Source organism: Aphis gossypii, chromosome X (genome assembly GCF_020184175.1).
Source record: "Aphis gossypii isolate Hap1 chromosome X, ASM2018417v2, whole genome shotgun sequence".
In the NCBI taxonomy this organism is placed as follows: Eukaryota; Metazoa; Arthropoda; class Insecta; order Hemiptera; family Aphididae; genus Aphis; species Aphis gossypii.
Window position 1 is genome coordinate 33,940,336 of NC_065533.1, and position 19,614 is coordinate 33,959,949.

The following is a 19,614-nucleotide window of genomic DNA, read 5'->3' on the forward strand; positions in this document are numbered from 1 at the left end:
ATACAAAATGCTTCAGATACGTTTGATAACAATTTTAATATTTCCATTTTAAGATACTATTGCAGTTCAATAATTAACAGATATTCAATAATAAATATACACTGCTATACTAACTCATTCATCATTTTTGTTGTATCACTATATCTGCATTACTAATATCACCATTTTCTAAAGTACATATGATTTTTTAAATTACTTATATCACATAAAAACTTGAAAATCAAAGTAACTTTGTCATGATGCATTTGCTGAAATCTTTCATCATAAGAATTGATTGTAAAAGTTTAATTTAACGTTAAATTTAGCGTTGGATTAATTATGATTTTACCAGGTTATTCATAAGACAAAATTTAGTTTATTTTTTTCATTGGTGATTGGTGAATTCGAAATTTGTCACTCTAATTAGCTACCTATTTTTCTATGACTATTCCCGTACCTAATGGCTAAAAGTTAATATTCAATTAGACATTTTGATGCTAATATTATGATAATAAATTGCAGGCCACTTAATTTCACAGAATCAATGTGCAAAAAACGAACTATATACAGATCGTGATACTGTAGACAACATGCAGCCAACTGGACGTGAGGTAAAACCATTGTACATCAGCCGTGAACTTCTAAGTCTCCTGACTAGCACACAGAAATAGTTGTGGGCTACGAGATATCAAGGTTAGGTTAGCATGACCATGACACGTGTCAGGAAGTTGCACATGCTACTAGTGATCGTGGTACGAGATAGTAGATGCACAAATTATGAATCTCATTGCATTGCAATTAGAATGCATTTACGAGTGTCGAGTGTGGTAACTTATACTTCTCAACAACGTATTTTCACATTGAAATTATAATGTAGTATTGTAATTTGTAGTACATTATCAAATGTGGATACTCATTTGCAATAATAAGTACAAGGATACCTGGTTTCTGCCCAGAAAACTGCGGGTTGATGTAACAAAGAGTTAAACCATATAATATATGGAGCCCAGACAGCAGCAACGGTAGATGTACCATAGCCGCAGATACCTGAGCACCTTCACAACAATCAGCCACTTCTGTATCAATTACATGTACTTCATTTATACATAATAAACACATTATTCGTTCTTAAGTTGTAACTTTAATTTAAAATAACACTTTGAATTTGAACTCTGATATAGGCACACAACAACATAATAACGTGAAATATGTGGTTATAATCACAAGTTATAGTTATAGTTTGTTTTCAAAAAATAAATCTTGGATTGAACAAAAAGTATTCTTTACAATAGGTATCTATTTTAAAATATAAAGAATCGCAACCATACTATCTTTGGTTAAAATCATAAATGAAAAATTATGATATTACAAACTATGAAGACAGAAAAGAAAATGATACGATAATAAAGAATACTGGTGATTGGTGAAAATTGATTTTGTGTTAGAAAATAAAAGAAACATCATTATGAATTTCAGATTTTAATTGGGCTAAATTTGATTTTCGATGTGTTCATTGAGTGCTACCTTGGTAAATAATTTTAAAAATTATAAATATAGTGTTTTGTTTGTTTATAACTTTTTTCTTTACGATACATTATAGTCCATATGAAACTGAAATAATTACAACCAAATTACACAACAATCAATTGCACAAGGATAGAAATCAAAATTATTTTTGCAATGAAGTGGTTTATACAGATTAATAAAGTTAAGGTTTTAAGTTAAATAAAAATAAGGCTTAGAAAAGCAATACGTTTTTTGAAATTCTGCAACCCCGAATGCCACTATAGCAGTTCGTTTAAAAACAAAATAAAACTTAATAAAAACTTCATAGTCCATTGCCATTTTAATATAACTATTGAGGTGGTATAATATAAGAATGGTTATAAATTAAAATTATAATATAATAATTTTTTTGTCCACATTCTTATTATTTGGTCATTATGTATAGTGGTCGGACAATGTAGACTTTTTTTTACCTTGATTACTACAAAGAGTCACTGCACATAATGCTCGATTTCATCATTTTCTCATACCTCAGTAACATTTTTATACAAATTCTAGGTAAAGTCATAACTATAGCGCGGATTTGTATGCATTTGCATTTTTACTTTGGTTGATCGTATGAAATACTAAGTGAACACAAAATTTGTTTCATGACACAACGATTTAAAAAATGAAACTTTATGTGCACTTTTTAATGCATATTTTTGCATATTTCGATGTTATTTTATTTTTATTTTAAGGGCTTATTTTATAAATTTACTTTCATATTTTATCTTTTAGCACATATTTGGTTGGTTTTTAATGCATATAAATCCGCACTCTAGTAAGTATTAAATTTTTCTTATTATTAGTTATTTTATATTGTCAATTCGGTTAATATTATTTACTTTTATACTATGATTTTTGAACAATGATGTTCACATAGATCACATACGTTTTTTAACGAAAAATAAAAACAACGTCTTATTTTAATGTTATTTTTAGTATTTACTAGTAATAATTAAATAATAATACCTATACATTTAAATGTTTAAATAATCAAAACAATTAATATAGGCAAAGTTATAAGTATAGCAAGAAAATCACATCAACATAGTTTTTACTTCTAAAGAATTTCTTTGTTAATAGAACTTAAAATAAATAATTTTACTTTTTATCTACCTATATGTGTCTATTTTAATTCATATTACTTTGATATCGAAATAATTAAAACGAACTGCCTGCTGTGTGTATAGTAAATGAATAAAATTGGTGATAAACTAAATTATCTCGATTTAACACTTCACAGGCCATGCTAAACAATAAATTGTCAGAATATTTTCTACGTATTTTATAGCTGAATAAATCTGAAACGCCCAATTATTTATTGTTTTTGTATTGATGCTCTATACGCATGAGTTTAGTAATATTTTTAATTTTATTTATGAAATGTTACGCCGTGATAATAAGCATCGTAAAAAAAGATTGTTATTTATAGTTTTTGTTTATTTTTATAAATATAATGGATAACTTTTTCAATCTTCCGTTGTGAATAAATCTGAGACCTAATAGAAAATTATTATTGTATCGGCCAATATGACTTAAATCGTTATTCCGTAGCCGTTTTCCGGACTCGTTTACCATGAGGCCGCAGTTCCCGTAGGTACCCGAATGAACGCATGATTAATCTAACGAACGCGTGTCCTCCGAATAAGTAAAATTCAGTTTCACACAAGCTATATGTCACGTAGCGTTATACATATAACGTATATAGCGTACCTTTATAATATGTATTTTTTTCCTCCGATGACAGCATTCGCGCCAATAACAATAACAATATATTATAACGACGCACTGACGGCGGGGACTTGCAGCAACAGCGAATATAATTTATTTGTTGCAAATACCGTACCGTATACGGTCTGAAAGGGTTGGATGCGGATAGTGGGACCTTTGAAGAGGGGGGCTATCGTAAAGGCGTGATCTGGCAACGGCTGGCTATTCGCTTCTTGGCACGTATTAACATTTTTTAACAAAACTTTTTAAAGAATTGGCAATAGTAGACTTCGACGTCGTGACACTAAGCGATTTTTCTCCTCAACTCCCGTCCGTTTCCTGAACGTGAAGGCCTCTCAACCACCCCTCTCTATACCACACATCACATATTACCCGATCAGGTGGCCTATATATTATGTATATTTTATATTGAATTGTGTACTCATCCAATAAACCTCTGTCACCCTTGCAAACGTCTCCAACTGTATTATATATTATTATTTATTACTATTATACATGCCGTTTGGCTTAAGCGGTAAGTCACATTTCAAAAATGATGTAACACGGATGCCATATATCGTTAGGAAAATTAGTTATTACACTTTAACTATACATAATACTAAATTAATACATAATATCTTATTATATAATTAGTACCTAATTACAAGGCAATACGTTTAATATAAGACACTCATTATTAAAGACCGGATTTTGCATACAATAGAGTTTCATATTTTTATACCTAGGTAATTACATGTAATTAAATTAATTAATTTTCATCAATCATACTTAAATAAATGAAATTCCAAATTTTTTTTTTGCATATTTTGGGTGCAATATTATATTTTTCATAAAAACGTACTATTTTGCATATTACAACATTTATTTTATTTTGCTATAGAGCTACTATATATAAATTTCCACAACACAGAAATTGAAAATATTCTTCAAAATAATATAATATTTTATATTATGTTTCTGTCGAGTGTAGATTATTATTAATGGATAGGAACCTAATTCGTTACATGCTGGTTTTCATATCATATATTTTTATCTTATCTACTTTGTCTAACATACTACAAAACAGACTGACAGTCGTCAGACTGTTAGTAAGAAGTGTACATTCAACAATAGTCAACGTATTATAAAAATGTGTCTATTTTATATAACATTGTTTGAGTTTATTACTTAATAATGCTAAAATTTCCATGTTAAAAATTACCATCACTTCGAAAATGGATTTAACTTTGTAACAAAGCAGGTAAGGTTTTAAGACCTTAAATAATAGTTAAATTGTTTTTAAGTATATTGTTATAGCCGTAGTAGAACAAAAATTGTAAATCGATCAACACGTAAAGTCATTTTAACTCAAAAATTCTGAATTTTAAAAAAATATTCATCATTTTGTCAAATAATTTTTTTTAGCTTTGAATTTTGATTGCTTCAAACATGTCATAGTGCACTGCATAAATTACAAAATACCAATTTCAGGTATTTTTTGGAAAAATGTACTCATCTATGTATAAATAATGAACCTTTAAGAAGAACTATTTTCCATAATAATAATAGTCTTATGGAAAATATTTCTTTTGCATAACTTTAGGCGTTAGCATTTACAAAACGAGATTTTTCTTTTTAACCACTCAAAATTATGTGGAAAACACATTTTAAAAACCATTAATAGTTTTTAAAATAACGAGTGTCTTACATTAAATGGATCTTCGGTCATAGCTGGTGTACTTTCTCAAACTGTATATAACTATGTGTAAGACAACATTTTGTAAAAAAAGAAATAAAAGCACACTTAACACGAACAACTAGGTATAACTGTATAAGCATATTGCTATATGTTTCTAGTATGTGTAATAAAATGGACATGTCATAAATTTATAATTAGAAAGTTTATCAATATTTTCACATTTTTACTGATCGGTCCTATAAATAATAATACAGTACTATTTCACAGTAACTAAATATTTTAATCAAAACAAAAAACGATGTGTCAAATTGTATTTGTATTTTTGATAATATACGCCTATAATGTTCCGATTGTTACAATTTATTAGAAGTGATGGAATTCGATCCCGTACTCAGAGTATATAAAACATAATTATATGCACAATGTCATTAATCTGTATTTATAAGATAATGATTAACTTAAGAAAAACATAATTTTATCATTGATAAATAATTCTTTCGTTTGGTACGCGTACATGTGAATACAAAAGTGTCGCGTTTTGATAGGCATCGTACGCGTCCATGTGAAACGAGCCTTAATCAATTAATACATCCAAATTTGATAATTTTCATTTATAGTATTATTAGTTCCAGATAAATATATTTTAACTGTTTTGTTAGATAAATTTAATTAACTTTAAAAAAAACCTTAAGACATAATATATAGAATAAAAGTTATGTATACCTAATTTTATTTTAAAATAAAAAAAATGTTAGAAGAAAAAAAAAATGAAAAAAATGTTAAATATAGTATACTAAGGAATAAATAGAATAACATTTGAAGACAATTTAATTATGTGTTTAAATTGTTTTTAAAGACATGGAAAACCCATGTTCAATAGCGTCTAGTATATGTTGTTTAAACATACGTAAATATTATTTAACGTTATTCTCTAGATTTATTAAATGAAGATAAAAATAGCATATTATACTTTTAAGATTTTTAACCAAACTATTATCAAGCTAGCATTGTTTAAAAGCTCAGCTGGACAGATTTTTAATTAGATTAACTCAAAAGTTAAACACGTGCGTGGTTCAAATTTGTTACAAGTTACAAGCGTATAAAAAATTAAATAGTATTCTGTTTACGGATTTTTTTATTTTTTTTCAAACCGTCAACAATTCTATAATCATTATCGATAATCAACATTATTTTATAAAATAAATGGCTGTATTATATAATTAACATAGGTATTTCTTTATTGATGACCATTGTATTTTTTTAAATCTTAATTGAAGGTCCTAAAGTATTTTAAAAATTATCATAGCATAAAACAATTTTTTTTCACTTGTTTTAAAATTTAGGTCTAGTATAACTCCGGATTGCTTTGATAGCATGGACAATTTGTAAAAAAAAAATGATCTAACTTATAAAAAGTATTTTTTTTAAAGTTTAAAAAATATCCCTGTTTATAAAACCTTTATATTGGATTATCTATGATAACAATTGGTTATTTTTTTAAGTAACATATTATAGATATTTTATTTGAATTTTAAATGTTCGTTCATTGGTTTATTTTTAATATATCTAATAAAATATTATTAATTGAGTAATATATTTGAATCTAAAAACAAAATACTGAAGTTATTATTTTCTGCTAATGGGTAGTAATGTACATATTTTACAATTTATGTTTCAAAATAAATTTTCCATTATAGAACTCCAAATGAAAATAAAATGCATAAATATGCCTCGAGTTACAGTGAAAAATAGTGAGGAAAAACTGCAGAAATGAAAGGATGAAAAGATTTGAAATTCCCCTGACATTAATTTATTAAAAAACATTTTTTAATGGATTTTTATACGATTATTGATGAAGATATTTTTTCAAAATAACTCATTCAGTATTTTTTTTATGATATGAAGCGTGTTAACCATTGGTGTCGAGACTTGGGAGATTAACGCTTGGGAAATTTTCAAAGACTCTCCGATATATTAATAGTTTTGTTTTTGCGCACTGCAATGATATTCTAACGTATTCGTTTGCTTTATACTTTTGTATAAAAATATTAAATTACGTTTTAAATTGTTGTTTCGTTGTTAGTTTAACTATCTATCCTATAGGATTTAATAATACAGTTTTTAGAAATTGATCATGATAACATTCGCACACTGAATTTACAAAACATTCATCACCCTTATGTTCATATTTATTTAATAGTAAATATACATAATACGTAAATATTGTGTACAGAGTGACTGCGCTGTTGGTTTAATATTTTTATGTCAACGTGTGATTTTATTTGCGTTAAAATACAATTATTTTAATAATAACCATATTAATTAGTTTAACCAGTTTAAATTAAAATTTATAATAATAAAATTTACAATACCTATAGGCTATCTTAATACTTAAGTATTTAATTAATAATCTCTTAAAGTTTAATATAAATAATGCATCACTGGTTGATACCTAAATAATATCTCGTGAAAATCAGTTTGGTACACGCAGCTTAAGCTTACCTACCTATAGTTAAAATATTTAATACGTTTACTTTTATAATTTTTTATAAAGTATTTTAATGTATAATATTTTAAACAGATATTTTAGCCTTATATTCATGTGTATAATGTATGTATTTATGTATAGGTACATTATACACTGCTACTACACTGTAGTAAGTAGTGTATAGTTAGAATATAGGTACCATAGTTAAGTTCTTTTGAAAGTGGAATGATTTTTGATATGATATTTTAATGTATTTTTACAATGATTTGCTAATTTTCCATTCGTTTTTTATAAATATAAAAATAATTTACAAAAACCTACTGATATAAATACCCATATTATGCATGATATAATATATAATACATGTATTTCACTTGAATTATTTTTAAATGTTAAAACAACTAATTTTAGGGTTATTGGTGCATTCTAACCTTTCCTATGACATTGCTGCATTTAAATTGTTTAGTTATAGATGCATAGACTATATAATAATAATACTTATAATATAGCCCATTTTATTGAGTTAATATTGATAATTAAAGAGTCAAAAACTTATAAATGTGATAAAAGATTTGCGTCTTCTACATAGTCGCCTATGCATTACATAGAAATAGTTTTAAAATAACAAATAAGTATAAAATCATATGATCGTCAAGGTTTTATCTATAACTAGATTATAATATTTATTTATTAAAACCATGAGTTGGTATCCCATTGGTTACATTACAAAGAGTTTTCTCTATTTAGTTAACTCTTAAGTCTTGATTAATTATGTCAGAAATTGAAACACATCAATGATCCTTGATGTATTTATGTTTGTAATTAATTCAAGGACCGACAACATCTAAACTATAAGCTTTAATAATTAAGGTTTTAGTCTGTTAAGGTTGAAATATTTCGTACAACTAAAGTTTACCGTCTACTTCGCGTTAAATTTAAAAGATAGCCTTTAAAAGATAGATTTTTGAAAAAATAATGTTATTTAAAAAACAGTAAAAATATAGATGAGCAAGCACCAATAACATATTGAATATGCATTGAACAACATATTGTCATATTCAATATTTTTGATGTGTCTAAATTTTAGTAATATTGTGATTCCGATTGGAAATAAAGAAACAATATAATTTTTATTTCGGCTTTATTAGTATATATTAAGAGGACACAATGTCTGCATGTATTGTCTTTGTTTTTCAAACAAACAAAATAGCAAAATAGCTTTCAACCGAATCAATTTTATGTTGTTAGTTATAATAATATTATGGTAAATTGATCTATTATACAATTTAAAATACCCAAGGGCGTACCTATATTATCTATTCATCTGAATTTCCTCAATGGATTTTTTTTTATTATAATTTAAGTTATTCTAAATACTTATAGTGATAACTAATAATAAGTATTAACTTACTTTTAAATAAAAAAGAGAGAGAAAAATGAGATAATACTTTTACCTTTAAATTCCATAATAGGTTAATTTACTACTTATTGTAGAATGTAGATAATATTAAAACTAACAACACAAAATAGATTCTACTAAACAGAAATTTGCTATAATTTAATTCTTATGTCTATAATACATAAACAAATACATACGGAAGCAACATCCTCTTAAGAGGACGCTATTATACCCACATGTGTTGTCTCTGTATCTTATACAAGTGTAACATACTCGTAGTTAAATTATATTATGTAATATTGGAACTAATATTTATTATACTAGGGTCATTTTTATCATTTTTTATATATAAATTATAAATTTCTATGGATTAATATTAATTTCTAAGATTTCTAGAATATTACTAATTTTAGTACATAAAATCTCAAGACTGAATATAAAGTGTTTAGGTACTTATTAGAAAGCAAGGGAGTAAGAATTCTTGCAAATTACATTATATATATATATAACAATGGAGATAATTTAAGAATGGTCTGGGACAAGTCAAAAAAATTGAATTAAAGAAGCCACACGTTTATTTTAAGTAAATGTATTTTTTACTATATTTTAATTTTTTTTGTATTTTCTTTTATTGTTAAAATCCAAAGTGAACTGTCAGATTCCATGAAATGTGATCATGGTATATTTATTAATACAATCCAATTTCCATTTAAAAAAACAAAAGCAAAGCAAACTATACTAACAAATACCTACAGCATTTTTTTTGTGAAAACCCTCAAAAATATGTATACTTAAATTTTTAAGTAGGTTTTAATGATATCGTATTATTTTGCGAATAGTCGGCCGTAAACAAACTTGTCAATATTATTACACTAAAGTATGGCAGACTCACGTTTATAATAACATAAGTGAATGTTTACAGACGCTGTGCAATCCCGATAAGGTGACATGAAATTCTCGGAACTCGAAGGATTCACAGGAGGAGCCCGAAACGTGCTTTGGTATAAAATAAACTCAGAGAAAATCAATAATTAATAAGACTGTGAATATAATAAACTATAGAACCTAAAAGTGTTTGTAAATTAAAGTACAACTTCTAAAAATTTAGTTTAAAAAAATGCAAATAATCATATTTTATATAATTGTTGTTGTATAATTTAACCTTCCAACTTAAAGTTTTGTTTTACAATATTCTAAAAAAATCCAGTCTTATATTATATTATTATTATTTATTAATAATTAATAAATAATGCGACGTAAATTGAAAAATATTACCTACCTATATTAAAACATAAATTATAATAAACAAAATATTACTCGTTGCAAATGTAGGTATTATATGTTTTTATTTGATCGTAGTTTCGGTCCTAGTACTTAATAATAATGAGTTAGCTTAACGTTACGATACCTAATATAATATTATACCTCACATGCGGTAGTATACACGATATTATGAATTATAATATTATGTATGAGCGTTCTATTATTCTTAAAACGTATTTCGAGATTTTCGTGCAAACGCGGTTGACCTAAAAGGGAAATATCGAATTTCCGACTATCCTCGCGTGTCACGGCTGCAGTGACGGTGGCGCTAAGTTCTCTCCAGGATAAGGGGACTTTTGGACGGCACGTACTTAAAAACATAATCGATAGCCTATGGTTCGGGATTCCTCGGGCGTACGGATCCCTTATCCCTCCTGGTTTCTAGGGTTGTAGAAGAGGGCGCGAAGGCGGGTCAGTGATGTTTGACCTCATTTTTCGGATCCGCCTACAAAACGGTCCCGACGAGACATAATACGCGTTCGTGCGCGCGCACACACACACACACACACACACACACACACACACACACACACACATATTATACTGATATACATGCACGGGTGAACGCGAGTGGATCGCAAAGTATGAGTGTATGTATACACACGGGAAGAAATGTTTTTGAGTTGGAGAGGAAGTATTAAATACTTACGACTTTACGATGACGATTCCTCTGAACACGAAATTTTACGTTAATCGAAATACATCCCCTTTGCACCCCAAAAGTGAAGGGATGCAGTCGCGTACATTTAATATGTATATATATATAAATCACACTTTGTGTTAAACCAGTGCTATTATAGAAACGATGAAACTCTATGATGGTGATGATGATGATGATAATAATAATAATATGATGCTAAGGTAGATTATTTTATTACATTTATTACATTGATTATATTATTTTATGTAATTTTCTCCACTTTTAAACCCGATATCACCCAATTTCCAAAAGGATATTCAAACCAATTAAACGATTCATGCTTAGTGACCAAGCGTCGTATTTAGGTTAAAAATAAATTCATCTTATCAAGACTTCGAAACTATAATATTGTTGAATTATTGTTTATAGTTTATACAATACTATCGACACCTTATAATTCAATAAAATTCCATTATATTAAATTTATTTATACTTTTTCTAATTAGGTATAAGTATTTCATGTTATTTATTTCTCCTTTATGAAATTTTTGTAAAACATATACATATTGTACACAGTTGAAATGTGGAATAGGTACCTAAAAAACAGCTTATTGGTTTCCCAATGTTTTAAAGACATGTTATTCAAGACAGTGGAATAATTGCATAGTACTAAACATATTTATTGTATTTAATTAATGAATATTTTAAAACAGTTTAGATTTTTTTTATAGTATCAGTAAGAACTACAAAAATTCAAACATAACATGAAATCATTGGGAAACTTTTTTCATCAATAAATATCTGCAGAATGTTATATGCGATACAAATGTTTGATAAAAAAAAAAAAAAAAATCACGTATGAAATTTCACTCAATTTTAATCAAGTATATTTTGTAATAAATCTACAATCACTGATTATACGGCAAAATGTTTACATTTATATCAATGTCCTAAATTTAACTTTCTGTAGTACACTAGTTTGAATTGAGTCTGGTCTCGTACCAACTCAAAACTACCAATTTCCCGAGTTAATATAGGTACCTGATTTGACGTTTTTGATTATTATCTCGTCAGAATACGGCACTTTGGGTAAATAAATTTAACCTACACATGACTCCGACCCAAGGGTATAATATAATATAGGTGATTTCAGAATTTTTCATAGAATGCAAAGCAGTTGACCACTATTCAGCCGTAATTAGAGCCGCTTGCACAATGTAGTCACAGATTCCAAAACATTACTATTTAAACAACATAACGTAATTTTAATGACTAATAACCATTTTTTTTATCTACATTAGTGGTTAAAATCGTGAACTCATTACATTTATTTAATGATTCTGATTTTAGTTCTAATATCTTGAACAAAAAACCGCCTTCTTGGGATAATCGAGGATTTAAATTCTATACAAATATTTGAATAAATTGGCTTTATTGTTCTAACGTTCTAAGTGAAGAATAAAAGTTAATTATTACCTCTTTTTAAAAGGATAACTTGTAATTTAATAAAACACATTACATATAAATTATAATTATTATCACCATTAATAATTTCTTAACTCAATTGAGGTTGGACGAATTTTATCAAAAAACAAAAATAATCGTAAATAATATACCTAGTATAGTGACTTGTCATGAATTAGTTTAAACAGGTTTGTAAAAAAAATTATAAATTAGATAATAACTGAAAGGTTCAAATACCTATTGCAAGTAATATTTTTTGAATGAGGTACAATATTATTTAATGAAAAATCGTAATATTTTGTTTTAATTTCCAATTTAGTAAAATTTAGTTTTATAACTAAACTCATAAAATCTATTTCGTTGATTGTTTTTAAATGTATGATTATTATATTATGATATTCGATTTAACTATATCAGGTACAAAAGATATAATTGCTTCAATACTTTGTTTGCTTTGGTTAAAAATATTTATATTATATTATTATAAGAAAAAATAACAATATTTAAATCAAATTATATATTTAAATCACAAAAACGATAAAAACAATATTATTTGTAAGAAGCTAAGTATATTACAAGATTAAAAGTAAAATAGTATTTACTTAAAAAAGTTAAAACATTTTCTAAGTAAGTAAAAACAATTAAAAATTGAATTACTTATTTTAACATTAACTTTTAGTATTTTAATTATTTTAAGTAATTTGAATTAAATTATTATTGTATATTCGTATTTTATATACATACTATATATGTATATATGAATGTTAACCACCAGTTAAACTTTATTGAAATATTAAAATTAATATATTAAATTCTTACTCCAAGACAGCAAAAGATGTATTCTGCACTAAAGCAAAGAATAGATATCATTCCTACTAATATAATAATAAGCTTTATATATTTGTATGCAATAGTAATTATAGTTGGATTAAATTGTTAAAGTATTAATAGGAAACATAATGATTAATGGCAAAAATAATATAACAACGTTATTCATTTATTATTATTACATAATACTATGTAATATTAACCATTAAATGAACAAATTAAATGTCATTCGTCTAAGTCTGGAATATTTATTATTCAGCAATGATACTTATCATTGTAATTATATAATAGTCCACGACTCGTATACCCTTTAATGTTGCAGATTTAATATTTTCATATACACAAGAAAAAAACTTATTAAAAAGTTTAAATGGCAAGTCATTAACATCAAAACTCGTTCGTGGAAACTTGAAACATCAAATATTTTATAATCGTTTGTATCAACGAAGAAAAATCTTTAATATTTAATGAAATTCTTTTTTTTTATTATTATTCATTGAAAGAAGTTAGTTTTTGTATAACAATAAAATATGAATTTGATTAATTGTTAATATTTTATAAAATACAATACAAGAATCTATTAATTATATTTTATAATTATCTAGTTATAATCATAAAAATTTTTATAGAATAAAATATTTAATGATTTTAATACAATTTTAATACAAACAACTTTATTGTTTTTATTATATTTACCAAAAAAAACCGTCTCAAAATGGCGACACTTATAAAAACAAAGGACAAATTATTTCACAAAGTTCACTTATTTTCAAAAGATGAAAAATACGTATTTGTAGAGAACTAAATATTTTTATCACACATATATGTTTTAAAAAAAATACTTATTTGTTAGATATCTTTAAATAGATTAAAATTTAAAACCATTAAATGAAAAAAAATTTCTTTGGAATCGGTATTAAACGTATTTTACAAACAGTGAAATTAGGCACTATTTTGTTGAAATGTCTCGAATTAAATCTCAATTTTTAATTGAATATGATGCATTTGAATTTTTTTTTCAAATAATTTATAAAGTGATTGTGTCTTATGAAAATGTTTCATGACATATTCATGAATATCTATGTACATAAAATACATTCATATTATATAGATATTCCATTCCATGTATTTCATGAATAGGTATTATATTAATACTGATTCATTCGAACAACAAACTTGAGTTTATTTTTAACAGATTTCAACAGTTTTCACTTATTATTATAGAGTTGTCACTTTTTATTTTTCAACGAAGTGTACGGGATCAGCTAGTATAATATATACCTCACCTATAGTTATTTCAAATGTTTTAGGATGTTTACAATTTATTTAGTATTTTAGACTTCTAAGAAATGTTATGTCTGTACAAAAATAAATAAAAATAAAAGTTACCAATTTTAACAAAAACTTAGTATTTTGTGATATGAAATATATGAACAATTGAACAGTCAATGTAAAATATTATCTATTTGGCTCAAGTTATGAATCGTATTGATTTGTTTTTTGATGGCTTATCGGCTGTCACCTTACAATTGCGGTGATAGTGAAAAAAAGATTTAAAAAATGATAACATCTTCTCAGTAATATTCTGTTATAGAAAACTTTTAGTTTAATTTCAATCATGGTTTATAAAGTTTAAAACCCAATTGTAATGAAAAAGATCATTTTCATAGAATTCTAATTTTGTCGAGTTTTTATGTAGTATGATAATATCTTTAAAAGTATAAGCTCAAATATATAGTAAATAATTATATTAAGTAGAGACATTTTTGATTATGAAGTAGAAAATTTATTTTCCTTTGATAAGACTTTAATACTATGTTGAAAAGTATTAAAGTATGCATGTTATGGGAATGTTACGTCTTATACGCGAGAAAATGAATTGTAGTTCAATGGGTAAAAGTATATATGAAAATATATTTTACTCTTTATATAGTCGGGATTTCACATAAATTATTATTATTATCTATAGTATGAGAAGTTAAAAAGCGAATGTTATAACAGAGCGTCGGACAAATATTTATTTATTATGAGCTCTATAAAACAACTGTAAAAATTCAAAATGACATATTTCTATTTTCGCATTTTTGTTATATTACTTAATCCATATTAATTTGATTTAAGTAAGTACAAATATATTTTATCTCAATATTTTGGGAATTTTATCATTATTTCATATTCATTTATTGTATTAATATAAAATATAAATGTTATCGTAAAAGCCTGATTACTAAGTAAAACTAGGTTTTACTAATTTATGCTAAGATTAACTGTTTGTATTTCGTAAATGCTGATTATCATAATTTTATTCGGGTTTTTACTGAACACGTTGTGTATATCTTAGAATATACAAATTGAATTAGTAAAAATAATAATAAACGCAAATAAAAATTACTGATAGTTATTTAAATTGTTTATACAAAATATGTAGGTATTTCATTATTTTTAAAATAATTATTTGTTAAAAAAATATTATTTATTTGTACACGATGTACTAGCTGACACCTTATACCGTTACATAATATATTTGATGGGTAGCACTTGCATTTTTTAGTTGTATATTTTGCTTTACAACCGCATCTCAAAAATCCTATTGCTAGCTTGATAATGAAAGTTGTGAATTATTGTTATTCAATATAATATTATTGAGCACACATTCAATGAAAACATGAAACATTTGTTAAAAAAAATATATTGTATGGAAGTTTGAACAAAATGATAATATCATATATATCATCGGTCTAAATAAAAGATCATTTTTAAAAGCCAATATAGGTATATGAAATATATATATAATTATTTAAGCAATTTCAATTTTCAACAATACCTACACGTGTTTTAATTGAATACTATTATTGTGTTGGAAGTTGGAACTTAAAAATATTTTGATTTTATATTTGATTGATTATTGTATGTTGAGCATTATAATTTATTACACGTGCTTATTTTGATGAACATTGTTTATTGTTCATATATACATTTTTTACATACATGGGCAATGGGCATACATTTTTAAAAAAAATTAAAATATGTACCTATGATTCTATTTTTTATTTCAATATTTATCCAATTAATTAAAGACTTCTAAATACTATAGTATAAGTATGCCAAAAATATAAAATTCGCTATTCGATTATCTGTCCGTATTTTAACTGTGGACATTAATACCAAATATTAAAACTTATGAATACATTGATAAAATATTTTTTCTTCGTTAAAATTAAACAAAAAAATTCTCAAAGTTTCGATTAAACGACACGTAAATTATACATATTTTTATCGTATTGTAACCATTGCATGTATATATTCCGATATTTCTCACAAGGCAAATAAATGGTTCGTAAATAAAATATAAAATACTTCGTAAGAATACAACCGAAGATATACATATATTATACGGAGCTTGAAATTACGCGAATTTAAAATTGCAATCCTTATATTCCATGTCCCAATATAGGTATGACCGAATTACCAGAGTGATAATTAAATGGAGCGCAAATACAATTCACACTTGGGTAAACGGTCGTCAACTATATACGCTGTTCGTTATGGTTTTATTTATAATAGCAGATTAGTCAATGCGCTATTCTCGTGGTCAGCTACCCAAATAATATATTATACAACGTCTCAAATATTACCAAGTTTAAATGGTTTCTTAGCATCAAGTGAAATATTAATGGCTTTAATAGACAACAAAAATAGTTAAATATTGTATAAGTGGTGCTTATAACAAACACTTTACGTACCTACTACATGAACACTATTTCAATAATAATATGGCACAATTATTAAGCAATAAAATTATTGATCATTAATGATCGATATTTATAGCGGAATATAAAATTATAAGACTATGATGATGTAAGTAATTTGTAATATAGTTTAGAAGACGTCATTATAAATTTTAAATAATATTATTTTTAGAACTTATCATAAAATTATACTTTTAATTGAACTCAACTCCTTTATTATGAATTCGTAATTATAACAGAAAACATAATTGTTTTTAACTTAAGTTTATTTAATAAATTAATAATTTATTTAATTTAGTTTATATAAATGTTACAACGTAAATGTCTAAAATATGAATGTGTAACGCATGTATGTTGATGGCTTGATGTTTATTGTAGATACTGTTACGGTTGAAATAAATTATTTTTATAAGAGTTGTTTACAAACGTAAAAACAATAGTATGAAAATTAATGTTTTTGGGTTCAAATTTTAAACATAAGGCCATAATTTTACAAAAAACTTATTTCAGATTTCATTATAGCATGAAACGTATAGGATATTTTTAAATTTTTTTACTACCCTCAAAAGCCTCCGTAAAAAATATAAAAAAACATAGTTGCAAAACTAATAAATCTCTCACTTTGTTTTGAATATAAAGTATTCCACAACGATTTCAAACATTTACACATAGTGTAAAAAAGTTGTAACGTTTTATTTAAAACTTGTTACAATTATGTGAAGAACTATAAACACAAAATTATAAAAAAGACAAAAACTCAAAGAGATTATTTAAACCCTATAAAGTTCTCATTTTTAAATGTTACGAATATAAACACAATTTATTTATTAATAATAATACGTAATATTGTGAATTTTGGGAGGAATTGCGTCCAAGCACAATTTAAAAAAATAAGTATTTCATTATTAATTTATAAAAACTAATCACATATTTAAATTGATCAGCATCATTGACTTTACAGTACAGATTTAAAAACTATAAAACTATTATAACTTACCGTATTATCAGTATTCATATTGTAATGCGATTGCTTTAACACTTATAAATTGAACACTAAAATGTTAATATATAACAAAATATAATGAAATAAAAACACAATTTGCTGTACTTAATATTATAAGTTTTTACAAAAAAAATTTTGAAATAATAATAATATATTTTTTAACACTTTTATAATATATATATTGAAAAATTACAGTTATCTTATCTTAATTATTACTCATATTTATATTAATTTCATTAGTCAACGTAAAAATTGTATACAATAGTCTAAAATTGATTAAGATAATTAGTTTTCATATTACCAAGAGTTAATTTTAACTAGTCCCCTTGTACAAAACAATTAATTAATACTATTAAATTCTTTATTATGAAAGTATAATGTATTCATGGTGTTCGAGGTGTTTTTTATTTCATTCTATTAAGTATATTGATCTTGCACTATTTCGGCTATATTGGTATGGATTTACAACAAATAAGAAATGATTGATATCTGATAAATATGTTATGCTTTGTGACAATTAATAGGTACTAAAAATACAAAATACAAAATGATTTCATAAAAAAAATAATAATAACTATTTAAATATTCACCAAATTGGTAAATATTATAGTCAAGTTAAAAACTTTACACTGCATAGCATAAACATATTTTGTCAACATAAATACCAACTCGCTACTCGTATATTGATATCAATATATCATTATTATCACATTAACCACGGTTACAATTATGTTATCATATGTTTTATTTTCCATGCCCACTATCTTATAAACCAAGAATGACAAATCCATGGCACGAGTGCTCGAAGTAGTACGCGAAAAAATTTTAAGGCCACACAAAAAATTTAAATATTTCTATTACATATTTATATTGTGTATACCTATTTTTATATTAATACATTAATTAATAATTATATAATAAAATTACAATAATTTTTTTTATATCGTATCGTATATAATAATATTTAATATTTTTCATATGGCATGCTTGAAAAAAGGGTAATTTTTTGTACGTAGCATTCAAATAATTTGACACCTCACACCCATACTGTCACAAAACAAACAAGACTTCAACAAAAATATTTTCGAATTCATTATTGTAAGTACGTATTATTAAAAAACACATAAATCCTTGGTATAAATCTAGTTTAGCACCCCCTCGAAATTTCAATATTTTTTTTTCGGAAACCTATATATTTTAACGTTATAAAAATGACGGTGCAAAAAGTTTTTTTCGGAAATCATTAGTCTTAAAGTTACAGCCTAATAAGTTCACGATTTTAAATATCTTGCGCACGCAGTAGCAATATAATATTATAAAATAATTTTAAATTTTTGGCCGTTGTTAGCAAAATTATTATAGGCATCATCTTATAGCCCAGCTGTGACCTACTTTAGGTAGTGCTGCATAGCAAATCGAGGGATATTTTTGTTTTGAATGATTTTTTTTTATATTGTTGTAACTCAAAAACTTATCACTATAAATACTTTACATTTTCACCAAATGTTAATATTAGTATTATCAATATACAGTTAAATGTTCAAAATATCCTGGTTTATTTTGAGTTATATATAGACAACTACAATTTTCAATTTTTCAATGTAAATATCTATCGTTTTTTGAAATGTCGATAAAAAAATTTTGAGTACCAAAAAAACTTGAAAATTTAATCACAGTTCTTCATAAGTTAGTCTTATAGTAATTCAGAAATTATAAAAATACATAAGCACAATTTTTTTTTTATATAAGCGTTTAAAGTTTAAATTTTTACGAAATCGTGA

General features: G+C 25.2%; 1 protein-coding gene and 1 long non-coding RNA gene across 4 annotated transcripts in view; one reads left to right on the forward strand and one right to left on the reverse strand.

Moving 5' to 3' along the window:
- The window catches only part of LOC114126474 (glutamate decarboxylase), a 96,851-nt gene that overhangs the window by 63,014 nt on the left and 14,223 nt on the right, over positions 1-19,614 (reverse strand). The window contains exon 1 of one of the 3 annotated variants that reach the window (XM_027990428.2): positions 17,828-17,969. The exons of the other annotated variants lie outside the window; for them this stretch is intronic. Coding sequence (XP_027846229.2) covers positions 17,828-17,845 — 18 coding nt within the window. The 5' untranslated portion in view covers positions 17,846-17,969. Of the gene's footprint in view, positions 1-17,827; positions 17,970-19,614 lie in introns of those variants that run through there. 3 annotated transcript variants of the gene reach the window in all.
- On the forward strand, positions 4,344-14,020 carry LOC114126477 (uncharacterized). The gene is made up of 3 exons (XR_003592596.2): positions 4,344-4,501; positions 9,749-9,827; positions 13,404-14,020. It is a non-coding gene; the product is annotated as an uncharacterized LOC114126477 (long non-coding RNA).